At 34.8% G+C, this 17,797-nt stretch overlaps 3 protein-coding genes and 1 pseudogene across 4 annotated transcripts; 2 read left to right on the top strand and 2 right to left on the bottom strand.

The window, feature by feature from the left end:
• Positions 1 to 994: 994 nt before the first annotated feature.
• On the bottom strand, positions 995 to 1,650 carry LOC104772619 (ubiquitin-conjugating enzyme E2 4 pseudogene; annotated as a pseudogene).
• Positions 1,651 to 2,575: 925 nt separating this feature from the next.
• On the bottom strand, positions 2,576 to 6,165 carry LOC147944540 (uncharacterized). The gene is made up of 5 exons (XM_087512630.1): positions 5,816 to 6,165; positions 5,683 to 5,733; positions 5,517 to 5,576; positions 3,024 to 4,600; positions 2,576 to 2,819 (listed from the first exon to the last, which is right to left on the bottom strand). The coding sequence occupies exons 1-5, from the start codon at positions 6,158 to 6,160 to the stop codon at positions 2,576 to 2,578; spliced, it is 2,277 nt and encodes a 758-aa protein (XP_087368756.1). The 5' UTR covers positions 6,161 to 6,165.
• Positions 6,166 to 8,800: 2,635 nt separating this feature from the next.
• On the top strand, positions 8,801 to 12,682 carry LOC147944539 (uncharacterized). Of its 2 annotated transcripts, none has more exons than XM_087450955.1 (8): positions 8,801 to 9,778; positions 9,885 to 10,184; positions 10,315 to 10,372; positions 10,457 to 10,697; positions 10,885 to 11,166; positions 11,271 to 11,754; positions 11,879 to 11,960; positions 12,097 to 12,682. In XM_087450955.1, exons 6-8 carry the CDS (start codon positions 11,629 to 11,631, stop codon positions 12,276 to 12,278), a joined length of 390 nt encoding a protein of 129 aa, XP_087307081.1. In that variant the 5' UTR covers positions 8,801 to 9,778; positions 9,885 to 10,184; positions 10,315 to 10,372; positions 10,457 to 10,697; positions 10,885 to 11,166; positions 11,271 to 11,628; the 3' UTR covers positions 12,279 to 12,682. The 2 variants fall into 2 exon arrangements, 1 of the variants encoding a protein (XP_087307081.1); XR_015557611.1 differs by having other exon boundaries at positions 8,934 to 9,778; positions 11,271 to 11,665.
• Positions 12,683 to 13,884: 1,202 nt separating this feature from the next.
• LOC104787274 (NDR1/HIN1-like protein 6) lies at positions 13,885 to 15,366 on the top strand. Its single transcript, XM_010512814.3, has 2 exons — positions 13,885 to 14,659; positions 14,950 to 15,366. The coding sequence occupies exons 1-2, from the start codon at positions 14,191 to 14,193 to the stop codon at positions 15,243 to 15,245; spliced, it is 765 nt and encodes a 254-aa protein (XP_010511116.1). The 5' UTR covers positions 13,885 to 14,190; the 3' UTR covers positions 15,246 to 15,366.
• The last annotated feature ends 2,431 nt before the right edge of the window (positions 15,367 to 17,797 follow it).

The following is a 17,797-nucleotide window of genomic DNA, read 5'->3' as shown; positions in this document are numbered from 1 at the left end:
GACTTTTGTTGGATTTTATGCACATTTTACAGTTATTTAATATTAACTTATATTTTTGTTTTCTTTTGCAGGAGTACAAGGACAAATACGTAGGTTAAGGAATTTGGCATCTTGCTGGTCGCATCAAGAAGAATAATGGCATAGTATTTCAATGTTTAGTTTGCAAGTAGATTTTTTAAAATTGTCTTTTTAATGTTATGTTATTTTTTTCGCTTGTAAAACTTTTTAAATGGTTTTAATCCTATAAACAGTTTAATTAAACATGAGTAGTTTGTTCAAACTTGCCTAATATACGAGGTTATTACTTAAAAACTGTTTTTAAAAACCTTTTAAAAGGGTTTTAAAACCTTTTAAAAGGTTAAATTTTCTAAAACGGGTTAATATTCTTTTAAGTTTTAAGGGTTTAAAAGGTTTCAAGAGAGCTTTAAAAGATGAAAAACCTTTTTGAGGGTTTAAAACCTTTTAAAACGAGTTTTAAACCTTGTATAATCTTTTAAAAAGAGGTTTTAGAAGTTTTTGAAAACTTTTTTAACATCTTTTAAAAACCATTTAAAAATTATTGCTGTTATATAAACGTGATCACATCAAGAAGAATATTGAATAGAATAGTATTTCAATGTTTAGTTTGCAAGTATATTTTAAAAAAATAGTTGTTATAAAAGGTTTTAAAAGGTTTTAAGAGAGCTTTAAAAGTGTTAAAAACCTTTTAAAACCTTTTAGATGGTTTTATAACCTTTTAAACCCTTTAAACCTTTAAGATTATATCTTTTTTTAGAAATTTTAAAAGGTTTTACAAATGGTTTATAATGATATATATCAATTTGGTTTGCTTTTTTAAAAGCTTTACAAGTTGTTTCTAATATTAAAACAGTAAACTCTGAATAAAATATTTATTAAAATAGTATTTACAAGAGCAGAGACTGAAATGTTTTATTAAAAAGAACAAAAACAAGATAAATTATTCAATAGTTCTTAAAAATAGATATGAACTATTTCAGTTTCCTCTCCCAGCATATTTATTAGTCATCTCTCTAGCCATAGCTTCAAACCTTCTCCTATCAGATTTGTAGAGGTTGGCAAGATATTCAATGGTCTGTCCCTCATCATTGACCTCTGGTTCAATCAACTTCTCCACTAATTCCTTGAAAAGCTTAACAATGGACATGGGAGTCCAAGAGTCGCGCCTCAACACTTTTAGGTAAATGCCTCCATTATCTGATACATTTGGGTGGCAAATTCTTGTGATGAAAATAACCTGCATTATCAAGAAATTTTAATTAAAAAACTATTGAGTTGCTGCAAAAAAGGAGTCCTAATAATCATGCTTGCTAAAATAAAAAGGAGTATAATCAAAAATAGATACCTTGGGGGGACTTCTTGGGTAATCAGGTGGAAAAGTAACCTTAAGTTTAAACACTCCCCCTTCATAAGGAGTATTCACCGGTCCGATTAGAGTAGCCTCACAACGGAAAATGTCGTCATCAACAGTTACTAAAAAAAAGGCAAACACTCAATCTCTTTTATCCTTAACAGTAACACAAATCTACTCTGAAGATGCATGTGTTTACCTGCTGTGATGTTTGGCGAAAGATCCCTGTTCAGACATCTCAGATCAGTCTTTATAAGGCTTGAAGCATGACGACGGGCCATTTCAGACGGATTAGAGGAAGAATGTAAATAGAGTTTTCGAGAATGATTTAGGAGACAAAGGTTTGATTTTTTAAATCTGAGAGATGATTGAGGAGTTATCGTGAGACAAAAAGTATATATAATAGGCGAAGCGTCGCTTTGGTTTACAAAAAGTACCCATTCAACGCTTAATTAAAACCGAACCAAAGCGACGCTTCGCTTAATACCCCTTCAATAAATTAACCCTTCGAAATCTTATCCATTAAAATCTTACCCCTTCAAAACTTACGCCTTCGCTGTTTCCAAGTGACTCTTCGCATATTACCCCTTCAATCTTCTTCCACAAAAAAAACTTAAGCGATTCGAAATCAAAATTTGAAATCTTCTCTATCTGTTCAAATCATCTAAAATCGTTGGAGTGTTTTGCTTGGTGTTTGATTACGAAGCAGTGAAGGAGACTGAAGATGGTGAAATCATAAGAAATTTAGGGTTTTTGCAGTGAGAGAGAAGAGAGAGAGAGATGAAGAAGTGTAAGAGGAAGGGGAAGGGGAAGGGGAAGGGGAAGAGAGAGAGAGTGTGGCGACTTGATTTTTACAAGAGTATATATATATATATGGATTTTAATCGTTGTAGGGTTTTACAAGAGTATATATGGTTTTTAACATGTTTTAAAGGGGTTTTAACATGTTTTAAAAGGTTTTACAAGTTGTTTTAAAAGGTATATATATGGTTTTTAATCGGTGTAGAGATTTACAAGAGTATGTATGGTTTTTAACATGTTTTAAAATATTTTACAAGTTGTTTGTAAATGATTTTAAAACAGTACGACTTGCTATTTTAAAAGGCATTACAAGTTGTTTTGAGAAAATGGAGTTTACAACACCACAGACTGAAAGTATTTTATTAAAAAGAACAAATTCAAGTTGAATTAAAGAGAGAGAGAGAGTTAGATAGCTGCAACACAACTAGATTTGTTGTGTCCACACTGACCGCACCTACTGCATTTGTATTGTTTTGAATTTGTCTTAGCCTTTCCATACTCCCATGAACTAGCTATTCTCTTTTTCTTTCGCCTGCCACTAGGTATACGAGTAGAAGGTGGCCGAATAGAAGAACTAACACTCTCTGGAATCTCCCAATACTGCATATCACCTACTGGGTGAATGCTCTCTGAATATGCTAAACGCCATCTGTAAAATAAAAAAGAGGAAGATAAGACTAATATAACTTTGATAAACCTTTGAAAAACCTTGTAAAACCTTTTTTAAACTGTTTATAAACCTTTTAAATAACTTATAAAACCTTTTAAAACCTTTTAAAACATTGTAAAAACCCTGTCGGATCCGTTACTTTAGCAACCTTTTAAAGACGTTATTAAAGAAGAGAGTTATAACCTTTCAGTGGAATGATAATCATCAACAAACGTGTTTTCATTGAGATTGACATGTTTTGCAGCAGCAATTCCATGTGCACAAGGGAATTTGTCAATATCAAACATACAGCATGTGCATTTCCTTGTGTCCAAATTCACCATATATGTCTTTAAAGCTGCTTTAACCTCGAAGATATTTTCATTTACTTGACTAACTTCAAGCCAGCGGGTAGTATTATTATAAGATTCATTCATCTTATTCCCAACTTTTGTAGTAACAGCATATGGATGTCGACAGCTCTCCTCACGTCGTTCATTAAACCACGTAGTCAAAATAGACCTGATTGTATCAAACAGGCAGACAATTGGATACTCACGAGTCTCTTTTAACCTGGAGTTAAAGGACTCGGCACAATTAGATGTCATAATGTTGTACCGGTTAGAAGGAGAATATGCACGTGACCATTTCCTAATATCAGCTTGCCAAAGATATTCTCCAAGAACCGGATCACCATTGGAAATTTGAGTGAACAAATAATCAAAATCATACTGAGTGTAAGCTCTTGAAGCATCATGAACAACTGGAAGAAGAGAAGCAGAAGCTCTAAATCGTGTTTCCAGGTTCTTTTGCAAGTGGAAAGTGCAGATCCCATGATGAGCATGTACATAATTTACTGATAGCGCAGTTGCAATTGAAGAAGCCCGATCAGACACAAAAACTAGATCCTCTTCATCAGGAATAATAGTCTTCAAACACCGCAAAAACCAATCCCATGATGCATCATTCTCAGAATCAACAACAGCAAAAGCAATAGGATACAACTGAAAATTACCATCCTGAGCTGATGCAGCAAGCAAAGTTCCCTTATATTTTGATTTCAAATGGGCGCCATCAATAGAAATAACTTTTCTCATCAACTTAAAGCCTCTAATTGATGCACCAAAAGCCAGAAAACCATATCTAAACTTATTATCAGAATCAGCTTTGATGTAAGTGATAGTACCTGGATTCTTCTTTTCTATCATGTGAAACCAACTCGGTAAAACCTCATAACTATCAGCAGGTATACCCCTAGCAAGTTCTGATGCATGTTCTTGAGCTCTCCATGCTTTTGAGTACGAGACACCAACTCCATGGTCATTCCTAAAAATTTCCATGAGCTGTTTGGGTCTGAGAGGAAGCTTTCCTCCTGCAAAATGGTTACTAACCAAACCAGCCAAAGTCCTTGCAGTTGCTTGGCGATGATTAACATTCCTTAAAGCAGAGTCACAGCTGTGCTGACTACTATACTTTCGAACAACAAAGCTATCTGATGCTTTAGCCTTAGTTGCAAGTAGCCTCCAACTACATTTTTCATCAATACATTTAAGAACATACCTCTTGTTGTCTGACTTAAAAGTATGAAACTCAAAACTGTGCTTGACTGCATACATCCGCATCTGACTTCTCATTTCTGTTTTGTCTTTGAATAACTTTCCACAAAACAGTGAATCAACATCGATTAGACCAGTTGAGTGTGAAGAACAAGATGGATACCCAACAGAGGTTGTCATGTTACGAGGAACACCCTCGACATATGAATTTGGTATTGGTTGATCCTGAAAGTACAAATAAATGGTTTTTTAAAAGGTTTTACAAGTTATTTAAAAGGATTTACAAGTTATTTATAAGGTTTTACAAGTTATTTCAAAGGATTTAATAAGGTTTACAACCGTTTTCAAAAGGTTTTTTAAAGTGTTTAAATGTAAGTTACCTTAGTATGAGTAGAAGTAAAATCATCAGAATTGCCAGTATATTGACTTGAAGAAGCAACAGGAGAACAATAAAAACGAGGAACACCCTCGACATATGGATTTGGTATTGGTTGACCCTGAAAGTACAAATCAATGGTTATTTAAAAGGATTTACAAGTTATTTATAAGGTTTTACAAGTTATTTCAAAGGATTTAATAAGGTTTACAACCGTTTTCAAAAGGTTTTTTAAAGTGTTTAAATGTAAGTTACCTTAGTATGAGTAGAAGTAAAATCATCAGAATTGCCAGTATATTGACTTGAAGAAGCAACAGGAGAACAATAAAAACGAGGAACACCCTCGACATATGGATTTGGTATTGGTTGACCCTGAAAGTACAAATCAATGGTTATTTAAAAGGTTTTACAAGTTATTTAAAAGGTTTTACAAGTTATTTCAAAGGATTTAATAAGGTTTACAACCGTTTTCAAAAGGGTTTTTAAAGTGTTTAAATGTAAGTTACCTGAGTATGAGTAGCAGTAAAATCATCAGAAGTGCCAGTATATTGACTTGAAGAAGCAGCAGGAGGATCACTCTCGACATATGGATTTGGTATTGGTTGACCCTGAAAGTACAAATCAATGGTTTTTTAAAAAGATTTTACAAGTGATTTCAGAGGATTTAATAAGGTTTACAGTTTTTAATAAGGTTTACAACTGTTTTCAAAGGTTTTTAAAACGGGTTGAAAAGACAATAAAAACATTTATACCATTGTAAATTACCTGAGTATGAGTATAAACATTAATAACATTCCCAACTAACAGATTTGAGCTTGTTTGATCCTGAAAGGATTTGTAAAGTATTTAAAACGTTTTACAAGTGTTTTCAAAGAATTTTATAAGGTTTTGTAAGCAATAAATATTTTAAAATTCTAAAGTAGAAAGTTACCTGAGTAACAGCAGTAACACTCTCAATAAAAGGAGTAGATCTAGGTTGACCCTGATAAAGAAACATTACTCAAATCAGTTACTTTTCTAAAACAATATTAGAAAGAACAAGAGAATGAGTTTACTAAAAATACCTGCTCTACAATCTCACAAAAATCCTCAACAGTAACACATAGATGAAGAACTCCTCCACTTTGTGCATATTTGAGTTTAAAAGCTTCAAGCTGCCTGTCATTTCTAATAAAGATAGGAATACTACCTATAGTAGAAGACTTAGCAGGCAATGAATAACTTAGCTTTAAACATTGTGCCTGAATATCAATGTCAAAATCTTCTAATAGAATTTTTACCAACTCACTAAATCTAGTATTCTCATCAATGTTAATCAAAGAAGCTCCCCTTTCATTATCAATCTCAAATTCCCAATGAATGTTGTTGTTCAACTTCCACAAACCACATACTGAATACAATTCAATCATTTGTACACCCAAACAAAACCTGAGAAAACAAACCAATAAAACTACATTAAAAGAAGAGAGATCCAAACAACTATATCAAAGAATAACAGTAGATGTCCAAAGATCTAATAAAGGACATTATTATCACGAACAGATCTAAAAGAGCAAGTGTTAAGACCTAAAAAAATTCTGACATCAAATTTGAAATCGAAACAACAATCTAATAGCTAACACAAAATTGAAATTGAAATCAAAACAAAAATACAGAAACAAGCTTACACGATGGGAGAAAAAGACCTAAAAAATTTCAATTTATAACGGCGGAGGAGAGATTTGCTTTATAAGACCTAAAAATTCAATTGCTCAATACGATGGGAGAAGAAGAGACGAAGACGAAGACGATGGGAGAAACAATGATAACGGCGGAGGAGAGATCCGACCGGAGAAGGAGAGATGTCTCCGGAGAAGAAGAGACGAAGACGAAGACGAAGACGAAGAAGGTCGACGGCGAAGGAAGGTATAATTATAAAACAAGGGCAAAAATGTCTTTAAAAAATAATGGAAGGGTATAATTAAAAATGATTATCAAAGGGGGTATTATTAAAAAGGGGTATCAAAGAAAGGGCATTAGTAACAAATTCTCTATCTCTAATTAAGGTTGCACCCAATATTTAGGTGTAGCCATTAATATATATGAATTAATCTATAATCTATCTATAACCTATTTGTAATAATTTATAATTAATTAAAAATATAAAGTCTACAAAAACTATGTTGTGTACTTCTTTTTATTAAAAAGGAGATCATTTGAAATAACTCCGCGATTATAATTTTAAATTAAATAATATAATTTAATCACTATAATATAAACTATATTGTGTATTTCTCTTTATTTTATATTATAATATAAATAATATAAACTATGTTATGTACTTTTCTTTTATTAAAAAGAAGATCATTTGAAATAACTATGTTGTGATCTTCATGATATATTTGCTCCACGATTTATGGATTTATTATTTATTATCTATATACTCCACGATTTATGAATTTATTATTTATTATCTATATATAAAGAGTTATCTTATAAAGAGTACATGGTTAATATATATCTTATATATAACCTATTAGTATGCATTTGTAACCATTTATATTTTTTATAAAGTCTACAAAACTTAAGTCGTGTACTTCCCTTTTATTAAAAAGGGGATTATGTAGTTTTTGTCCAACATTTTTATTCTAATAAATTAATATGAGGTATTAAACTTCCAAATAAAAAATAAATAGGGATTTTTAAAATTTTTTCCTATAAAATAGCATATACTAGAGTAGGAACGGTAAAAGATGAAAGAACAGCTTAACACTAAAATCAAAAATTTATTCTTTAAAAAAACAAAAAGCATGAATACAAACTATGAGACGTTCCGTGCTTTACAACGGTGTCAACATTTTTTCCTAAAGTTAAAATATAATAATAAAAATTATTGTAATAATAATAATAAAAATTATATGTATTTCTTTTAAAAAGTTATTTTGTTTGAGAGAGCATTTATTTTTAATATTGTAACTGTTTGGTAAATCTACACATATCTTTTTAGATTCTAATTATTTTAAAATGTTATAGTATTTTAATTTGTCTACTGTTTATTGCAGTTTTAATTATTGTTAGTTGTATTTGCATCGTTATTTTTTGAAATATTAAAGTAGTAATTATAATATTGTAATTATGAGCAAATAAAATTTATTATTTATCAATCACATAAATTTAGTTTTACCAACCCGTCGTTGTGGAACATTAAATACACATTTTATTCTTCATAGATTGAATAATATATCTTCATTTTAAATGAATCAAATCACAGTATACACAAATATTTTTTCCATATCTATTAATCATATGTATTATATGATAATTTAAAACAATTTGTAAATAAAATAAAAGAAAGATAATAGGAGAATAATAATTTAAAATCTTAAAAAAATCTTCCAAATATAGTTATTAAAATAATCATATTGTATACCTAGATATAAAATAATAATTCAAAATAATTTGTAAATGAAATAAAAGAAAGATAATAGGAGAATCATAATTTTAAATCTTAACAAAAACTTTCAAATATAGTTATTAAAAATAATCATATTGTATACTTAAATATAAAATCTTAGTTTTTTAATTCTGATTGGTTTACAATTTTTTAAAAATTAATTAGTAATTTTTGTCCATAACTAATTAGTGAGAGCAAGTAATTTCACTAAACTAATAATTATTTTAAAGATTTTATTAGTCTAATATTTAAATTTCATCTTTAAATAATTATAAGTTTATATATGTGGAACATTAAACACACATTTTTTTTTTCATAGATTGAGTAATATATCTTCATTTAAAAAAATTCAAATTACAACATATGCTGAAAAAAATCTAATATGTATTAATCATATGTATTATATGATAATTCAAAACAATTTGTAAATGAAATACAAGGAATATAATAGGAGAATCATAATTTAAAATCTGAACAAAATCTTTCAAATATAGTTATTAAAAATAATCATATTATATACTTAGATATGAAATCTTAATTTTTAAATTCTAATTGGTTTACAATTTTTTAAAATTAGTTAGTAATTTTCGTCCACAAATAATTAGTGAGAGAAAATATATTTTTTTAAACTAGTAATTATTTCAAAGATATTAGTAGTCTTCTTTTTTTTTTTTTTTTTCAAACACATTACTTAATTAAAATAATTAGTTGCAATTACAAAGGCCTCTTAGGGCATGTTTTGCCAATGCATCCGCTTGGGAATTATCGATTCTAGATATGTAAGAGAAGTTACATAGATCGAAGCGATCCGAGAGAGAGTGGGAATCATATAGAAGCCCGCGGAGTTCCTTTGGAGAGGTTTTCCGATTGAGTGCTTGGACTAGCATCTGCGAGTCTGAAGCAAAAGAGATCTTGTTGAAACCCGATTCAGTGGCAACTCCCAAAGCCATGAGAGTTGCTAGTGCTTCGGCCATCAACGGTGATCGGATGTGGGTTGCCGTAGCTTCACCCTGGAGGATGATATCGCCCGCATGGTCTTTGAAGACCCAACCACATCCCGTATTCCCATTGATCTGCCAGGCTGCATGCGTGAAACAGGTAACCGGGTTCTCAAGAGTTTGATTCGGTCGCTGTCTAGAGATCAGAGATCCGGGGTGAGCTGATCTCAGATTGGCTTGGGTTTGTTGGGCTTCCTGCCATTCTTTCGCTCGTACGATGGCTAGGGAGATAATTTCAGCAGGTTGGATTTGGATCTTCTCAATGAGCAAACGGTTTCGGGCTGTCCATAGGGTCCAAATGATCAAGGGTGCCAGGGGACCATTTGCTACTCCCGTTGGAGGGAGACATAGGAACTTTGATGTTGCGCTAAGCCCTGTTTTGAACGAGAGGGCTAGATCAGAGTTAAATTGATCTTTAAAGGGTACATGTTTCCACACATTCACAGCAAACGGACAGTGAAAGAATAGATGTGTTTCAGTTTCCGGTCTTCCGCAGTGTTAGCAGGCGGAGGTAGAAGTGATTTGTCTGGTTTGTAAGTTTTGTCCTACAGGGAGGGCGTTTTGTGAGGCTTTCCAGAGAAGAAGTTTTAACTTTGGTGAGCATTTAAGGTTCCAGATCTCCTTCCTCCATTCAAACTGATTTTCGGTGTTTTGAGGTACAGATACTGGTGGTGGATTCTGATTATGGTTTTTCTGTTGTAGGGCTTCGTAGTAACCTGATTTGGCAGAGTATATTCCATCGGAGTTTGGGAGCCATGCCCAAGAGTCCGGTCCACCTTTTTTACTTGGTTTCAGATTGAGGATGTTCTCTTCGTAAAAGGGGAGGATTCTTTTAATCAAGGGGATATTCCATTCTTTTGATGGTGGAAGAAGTAAATCTGCAACTCGCAGCTGTTGGTCCTCTCTCTGAGGGGGTCCGAGGGGGGCGAAGGGCTGGTCTAGAGAGAGCCAAGGGGTTCCCCATATCTGTGTTGCTTCACCGGTTCCTATTAGCTTTCCCAGGTTCGTCTTTAGTAATTCTCGACCTATGCAAATGCTTCTCCATCCGTGTGATGCGTAGTTTGGGACAGTACTCTCTAAGAAAGATGAGTTTTTACAATATTTGCCTGTTAAAACTTTTGCCATGAGACAGGAGGGTTGAGTCAATATCCGCCAGCTGATCTTAGCTAACAACGCATCATTAAAGCACTGTAAGTCTCTGAAGCCCAAACCACCGTCTTTGAAAGATTTAGTCATCTTGTCCCAAGCAATCCAGCACATCTTCCTCTTGTCAGGTTTCTCATCCCACCAGAAGCGTGTTAAGGCGGATTGGATACGACTACAGAGGGAAGTTGGGAGTTTAAAACATGACATAGTGTAGGAGGGCATAGCTCCAAGGACTGACTTAAGCAGAGTCAGTTTTCCTGCAGATGAGAGGAATTTGGAGGACCAGCTGAGAGCTCGTTGTTTTATCCTGTCTACAATCATGGTGAATAGGTCCTTTTTCTTTCTCCCAAATAACTCTGGTAGCCCGAGGTACTTTCCTTGTCCTCTAGTTTTGTTGATGCCAAGTTCTTGTTTAACTCGTTCTTTGATATCATTTTTGGTTTTGCTCGAGAAAGTAATGGAAGACTTATCTTGATTTATCTTTTGGCCTGAGGCTGCTTCATACTTATGTAAGATCTCCTTTAATTGACTGACACTAGTTTTATCTGATTTGCAGAAAAACATAGTGTCATCTGCGAAGAGGAAATGATTTACACGTGGGCTCCCTTTTGCTACCTGTATCCCAGGTAGTTTACCATTATCCTGACCTTTATTGCATAAGCCTGATAGTACTTCACTGCAGAGAATAAAGATGTATGGAGATAAGGGGTCGCCTTGTCTGATGCCTCGACTTGGTCTCACTATTCCTCTGGCCTGGCCATTGAGAAGGTAGGAGTAGGACACTGTGGTGATACACTGCATGAGTATATTTGTCCATTGAGGGTGAAAACCCATTCTGGTAAGCACTTCTTCAATAAAACTCCATTCTAATCTATCATAAGCTTTGCTCATGTCAGTTTTGACTGCCATGTACACTCTTTCTTGTGCCATGGATTGTTTTAGGTAATGGAGAGCTTCATGCGTGATGAGGACATTATCCGTGATAGCTCTACCAGGAACAAAAGCGGATTGGTTCTGAGATATGCATGACTGTAGAATGGGTTGCATTCGATTTGAGATGATTTTCGCAATGATTTTATAGAAGATTGAGCACAGTGCTATTGGACGGTAGTCAGCCACTCTTTTTGGACTAGTAATCTTTGGGATTAGGCGAACATGAGTGTGGTTTGAATGTGCAGGGAGGGAGCCAGAGTTAAAGAATTCTTGAATTTCTGTTGTAACCTTTTCACTCAGGGTATCCTAGTTAGTCTGATAAAAACTTGCTGAGAAACCATTGGGTCCTGGAGCTTTATCCGGATGAATGTCAAAGCAAGCATTCTTGACTTCAGCTGGGGAAGGTAATTTCATTAGCTCTTCATTCATTGCTTCTGTAATGCACGGAGTTAAAGCTTCCTTTACTGTTGTGGACTTGGTTCTTGTTGTCGAGGTAAACAGCTCTTGATAGTATGAGGAGATAGTGTCAACAATCTCCTGTTCTTCATATATTGCGTCTCCCTGCTCTGATTCAAGAACTGATATATTGTTGATTGCCTTTCGACTTTTTGTTGCAGCGTGAAAGAAGCCAGAGTTCTTGTCTCCTAAAGCTAACCAGAGTTGGCGGCTGTGTTGCTTCCAAAACTCCTCCTCTTTTTGGTAAGCCCCCGCTAGCTTTTTGTTCAACTCGTCTAGCAGATCTTGAGGGCGCGAGTCTGATGTCATAGCCTTTTCTAGTTGTTCCCTGAGATCAGTTATAGTCTGTTGACTGTTTTCTTGTTGTTCTTTTGTCCAGGTTATGATTGTGGTTCTGCACAGTTGAAGGCGTTTGTCCACTACCGCATCAGGGCAGGCATTCCAAGCTTCACAAATAAGTTTTTTTTAACTTCTGGTATGTGTCTTAATCTTCTGTCATACCGAAAGATACCCTTTCTTCTTTTGCGTATAGGGTCGAAAGAAGATACCAGAGGACGGTGATCAGAGCCTTCAAAGCGAAGATATTCACATCTTCCTGACGGGTAGGCAATAGTCCATTCGCTGTTTGCCATGGCCCTGTCCAGCCTGCACCTGACAATATGTGAGTGTCTTTTCCCTCTCCAAGAGAAAAAGTTCCCTGTGTGTTGGAGGTCGAACAAGTCGCAGATGGACATAAGGGATCTTAAGTCAGAGAACGATCCCTCTGATCTGGGTGGGCCCCCTTTTTTCTCATTGCACCCGAGCTTCAAAACAAATGAAAAAAGCACAATTTTAATTGGATGGTATTTGGCTCCCAACTCAAATATATAAACATCTGCAAGTTATGTGTGTTGAAAAGATTGGAGTCAAATTCTCCTTATTTTTGCTGTGAAATATTATAAAATCATCCAAAGTCTATGATAAAATCTCACAGAATCATGTTTCATTTTCTTTCTTTTTAAATATAAAAACTCTAAAACTAATCAAATCTTCTAAAAACTCATACAAATCTTTCAAAATTCCAAAATATAAAATACTACAAAATCTTTTAAAATTCAAGTTCAATATCCCCCTCTCAGTCTCTTAAACTCTCTTCTCATATTGAATGTCATATCTCGACATCTTAATTTATATGCCTAGGTCTCAAATAGTTTTCTTTTTTTTCATTATAGGATAGTTTCCCTTTTACTCAAAATGATAACTTTCTATTCTCTCTGTTTTTCCTAATTACATTAGGATTGCTTATTTTTCAAGCTTATCTCAACATTCCAAACTTTTAAGCGAGGTTAAACATCCAACGAAATATACGAACAACCTTTCAAATACGCAAAAAGGACCAATTGAAAATAGTTTTTAATATGACGAACAGAAGAATAGTCTTCCAGAAATTTTGAAATATTCTGATTTAGACCTGTCAAGAAAAAAATAAAAATCAATAAGATGGATTCCTTTCTCTATCACAAGATTTTTTTTTTTTAGTCTCCATTATCAACAAATCTTTATCAATGAATTTTGAAATTTAATCAAAAAAATAAATAATAATTGTTCGGAAGAAAATCTAGTGGCATGTTAAGAAAATAAATAAATAAAAAGAACCGTGACGGAATACATGAGAACACTGCTGCATTAGTCAAGGGAGATTAGGTCAACAAAAATTGATATCTTGACTTTACAACATACTCAGAAATCAGAATCAAGGTATCCGATCTAATTATCAAAAGCACTAACTTTAAAAACTATTTGATCAAACGTAGATGTGTAATTTTGTTTTGTAGACTAAGATACAACTAAGAAAATTATATTATCTATAAAAACATATTTCGAGAATATAAAGATGATATTGAGTAGAAACTGTATAGATGAAAGAACAGCTTAACATTAAAACCAATTTTTTTTTTTTTTTTTTTAAGATACTAACAAAACAACAAAAAGACATAAAAGAGCAAAAGAGATTAGGAAAAACAAAAGAATCATTTGAAAAGGAACAATATCTATAGTGACTAAATTTTTTTCATTGTTTGATGACGTATGATTTGTTTTCTTAAAAGTCATTATATTGTTTTCCATCTATATTACACAAGTTCACATACATGAATTACGTATACAAGTTCACCTACTAAGATTTTTTTATTTATTTGATGGATTCACATCAATTTCAATTTCCATAAAAGACCGCTGCCTCAACACACACGCAAATTCACATTACAGGTGTGACATGTTGTATGGAAACGAGTCTTCTCGTTTTTCATAATATCTCAATATAAACAAAATCAAAACCTTACTCATATAAATAGATAGATAAGTCTCTCCCCCTTTGAAAAGTTCTTCCTTATTGACTTTCAAAACCCAAACCTCCTCCTTATATTCATTTCCCTAACCCCTAAACTAAATAAGATCAACAAACGAAGCTTCTTCTTCTTTGGTGTCATCAAGAATGTCTCAGCACCAAAAAATCTATCCGGACCACGACCCAGAAGCCCCAACCGCACGTCCAACGGCTCCTTTGGTTCCTCGTGGTTCATCACGATCAGAACAAGGAGACCCTTCCAAAGACCCTTTGAACCAAGGACCACAACGGTTCGTGCCTTTGCCTCCTCCAAAGAAGAGAGGATCAAGAAGCTGTTGTTGTAGATGCTTTTGCTACACGTTTTGCTTTCTCTTGCTACTTGTTGTTGTTGTAGGCGCGACGATTGGTATACTCTACCTTGTCTTTAAACCGAAGCTACCGGATTACTCTATTGACCGGTTACAACTCACGCGTTTTGCACTTAACCAAGACTCGAGTTTGACTACGGCTTTTAACGTGACTATAACCGCTAAGAATCCGAATGAGAAGATTGGGATTTACTATGAAGATGGGAGCAAGATTACTGTGTGGTACTTGGAACATCAACTAAGCAATGGTACGTCAATTTCGGTTTACTCCGGTTTGTTTTCTTTTGGTTTCTAAAGGTTAAGGCTTCAAAATCTCAGTTCAAACTGGTTTATTTCGGTTTCTTTTCCTGAACTAAATATTTTGGTTAGAGTCGGATTATATTGGTTAATCCGGATTGAACATCTCAAAAACTAAACGAGTTTATTATGTTAGTTGGTTTTCTTGTTTGATTATAGTTGGTTTACAGCATACCAAATGAAACTCGGATCTTCTTATAGATTTTAACTTAAACTGAAATTTTGTGATTTTTTTTTATAGGGTCGTTGCCCAAATTTTACCAAGGCCATGAAAATACGACAGTGATATACGTAGAAATGACTGGCCAAACTCAGAATGCATTGGGTTTAAGGACAACATTAGAAGAGCAACAACAAAGAACCGGGAACATACCATTGAGAATTAGAGTTAATCAACCGGTTCGGGTTAAATTTGGGAAGTTAAAGTTCTTCGAGGTGAGGTTTTTGGTCCGATGTGGTGTATTTGTTGATAGCTTGGCAACAAATAATGTTATTAAGATTCAAAGTAGTAGCTGCAAATTTAGACTTAGGTTATAAATCAGTCTTGAGGTGGTTTTGTCAGATATATATATAGTCACATAGTTCTCCTCTAAACTACATTATTATGTCTCATATTCTGATACCTTTGTTGTATAATAAATTACTTATTTTTGTTACACATAGTTGTTTGGTAAAATTTGGTTTATTTACGTTGTTTAATTTCATAAGAGGTACTGCTAAAGCTAAATGCTATTGTGGAGTGGGACTTAAATTTCATTACTAATCATCCATAATTCACACCATATATATGGCTTATCTAGATGGTCTTCATCAGTTCAATATTTATTTATAGCATGCATGTAATTATGTTCAGAATCAATCCTTCACTCAGTAATCAATCAATCCACATAAAGTTGATTGAATTTATCAGAATCCAAGCCGGATTGATTAATCAAGGCTAATTTTAGGTAAATGAAAAGTTTCTCCAAAACTAATTAATCCCAAGAATAACATAAATAACCATTTTAAACATTTCGATCAGAAGCCATGTTCTAAGATTCAACCAGAGACCGGTAAACCAGCGACCAAAACACAAATGAGTTTGGTGATATTAGGTTTTCCACGCAAGTATTTGGCCTGCATAGGTTCTTGTGGAGCTTAGCACCGTGAATTTTCAGATTTCGTAATGTATTGCACCAAAGTTTTACTAGACAAAATATCATCTTGGTCGGACACACTGGTTTCATGGAAATGTAGGACATGTTGAGAGTTGACTATAATCTTACCCTATGAAATATCGTTCATATTTTATGAAAAGTCATGCATCCTACAACAAGCGTGAGCTACACAAAGACATTTTCTATTAATTTTAGGTACATACCATCAATGCCATGAACATATATATGGTAACAATCCTCAGTCTCAGCAGAAAAGGTCATCTCTTGAATCCCTTTTGTTGAAGCTCATTAAAAAGTTTCTCTCTCTATCCTGACTATCGAGACCCCTCAACACACCACCCTCTCCGGCGCCGGCAAAGCCTTTGCTTGCCGGCGTCGGGAATCTTGTCTCTCTACTGTACTCTGCTTCCCAAAGCTCTTTGTTTCACCTTGTTCTTGGCCACTTTCTCAATCGCTTCATCCCATCACATGTATATCTATGTTCGACGGCGGTTTATTCTCATCGACGAGAGGAGAGAGGAGCTTTCTGATGGAACCTACCTCGCTTCAAACTCGGCCCATCCATTCTCTGTCGAACATGAAACCAAGAGAACCCTCCATAACCAGCTGTGCTCCAAATTCCGACTTTGACGCAGATCTACCCGTCTTGCTCAGATCCAACGAAACTGGTCCTCTCTTGGTCTCCATTGAAGCCTCTCCTCTCTGGTTCTCGTCATCGGTTCTGGTCTCCATTCCCCTCGCTGCGCGTCAACCAGATCACTCTAGACTCTTCTGTGAGTTCTCGGAAATATTCTTGTCAAAGGGTTTCCGACCGATGCCTGCTCCGGTGACAAAAAAGGTGAGGGCTGACGGCAGCGCAACCCTAATCTCTTTTGGTGCTCCCCGTTTGACCTACCCCTCTCACCAGTTGGATTTATGCCCAATTGTAATCCCATTGAGACCCATTTATAAAAGGTGTGACACAATTTTAACTCTCCTAAAGCCCAAGTTTGATCCATCAATGTTTTATTTGTACTCTTTCGCTAGCTTCTCTTTGTACCGAGTCATGATTCTACTTTTCCGAAGACTGCAATTAGAATATGATCGCTCAATGTTGCTATGCTGGTACAAAAGCTATCTGAGAACCTTGCCTTTACCTTCACCTAGGGTTGTTACTCATTGTTGGATTAGCTTGGAAAGTAACGGCATTATGACCCCAACTCATAGAAGTTGGGGTTACCAAAACTTTTTCAAGTGCTTTGCTCCGTCCCACCTGTTCCCTGAACCCAATCAAGAACTATTCTGCATCTCTATGGATGCACCAATTATCCCTGCTTGGTCAAGACGAGTTTTCCTCTGTAGCAGAACATTGGTGTCTCCAAAGTTGCTTGATAGATTTGTTGGTCGAGCTTGCCTGAACCCTATCCTTAAACCCTTTGATCTCTTGTTCCATCTCCCGCCATTTGATCGAAAGCTTGGGTATGTTGATATTTTCCAGGACCAAACTGATTACAAGCTTTGTGTGGAATTCATTTACCTCCATTGCCATGAGAAGGATGACCCACCTGCTTTGTTACGTTTTGTCTCCTATTACCTGCGACCCCTGAGTATAGCTTCATCTAGTATCCTGAGGTCTGTTCCTAAAAGCTTAAAGGACTTTGATCCTATGCTCTTGAACCCTCTCATGTTGGCGACAAACCCCATAAGCGTTCCCTCCGTGGAACACCCTTTTACAAGCTCAATCGCGTCATCCGCTAGAGCCGTCTATGACCACTGGTTGAGGATTTCGTGAAGTCTGACTTCAAGTATGATCTGCTTTGGTCCCAATAGACTTCTCAAATATTGTAAAACTGTTCCAGTTTGAAAATCCCTTTGTTAAGCTCATGGAGCCTCTATCTTTAACTTTCTTTGTCTATCTTGAGTCCTGCTGTAAGAACTCACCTCTTGCTGGGG

Source organism: Camelina sativa, chromosome 5, assembly GCF_030686135.1.
Source record: "Camelina sativa cultivar CO46 ecotype springtype chromosome 5, ASM3068613v1".
Classification (NCBI taxonomy): domain Eukaryota; kingdom Viridiplantae; phylum Streptophyta; class Magnoliopsida; order Brassicales; family Brassicaceae; genus Camelina; species Camelina sativa.
Note: the sequence above shows the minus strand (reverse complement) of the source record. Positions and strands in the feature narration are given on the sequence as shown.

Coding starts and splice junctions, on each gene's coding strand:
- LOC147944540 (XM_087512630.1), bottom strand. CDS start 6,160: ATGATTGAATTGTATTCAGTATGTGGTTTGTGGAAGTTGAACAACAAC. Junction 4,601..5,516: donor ATGTTTATACTCATACTCAG/GTAATTTACAAT, acceptor TTGTACTTTCAG/GATCAACCAATACCAAATTC. Junction 2,820..3,023: donor GATTATCATTCCACTGAAAG/GTTATAACTCTC, acceptor TTTATTTTACAG/ATGGCGTTTAGCATATTCAG.
- LOC147944539 (XM_087450955.1), top strand. CDS start 11,629: ATGTCAAAGCAAGCATTCTTGACTTCAGCTGGGGAAGGTAATTTCATT. Junction 11,755..11,878: donor ACTTGGTTCTTGTTGTCGAG/GTAAACAGCTCT, acceptor TTTTTGTTGCAG/CGTGAAAGAAGCCAGAGTTC. Junction 11,961..12,096: donor CAAAACTCCTCCTCTTTTTG/GTAAGCCCCCGC, acceptor TCTTTTGTCCAG/GTTATGATTGTGGTTCTGCA.
- LOC104787274 (XM_010512814.3), top strand. CDS start 14,191: ATGTCTCAGCACCAAAAAATCTATCCGGACCACGACCCAGAAGCCCCA. Junction 14,660..14,949: donor GGAACATCAACTAAGCAATG/GTACGTCAATTT, acceptor TTTTTTTTATAG/GGTCGTTGCCCAAATTTTAC.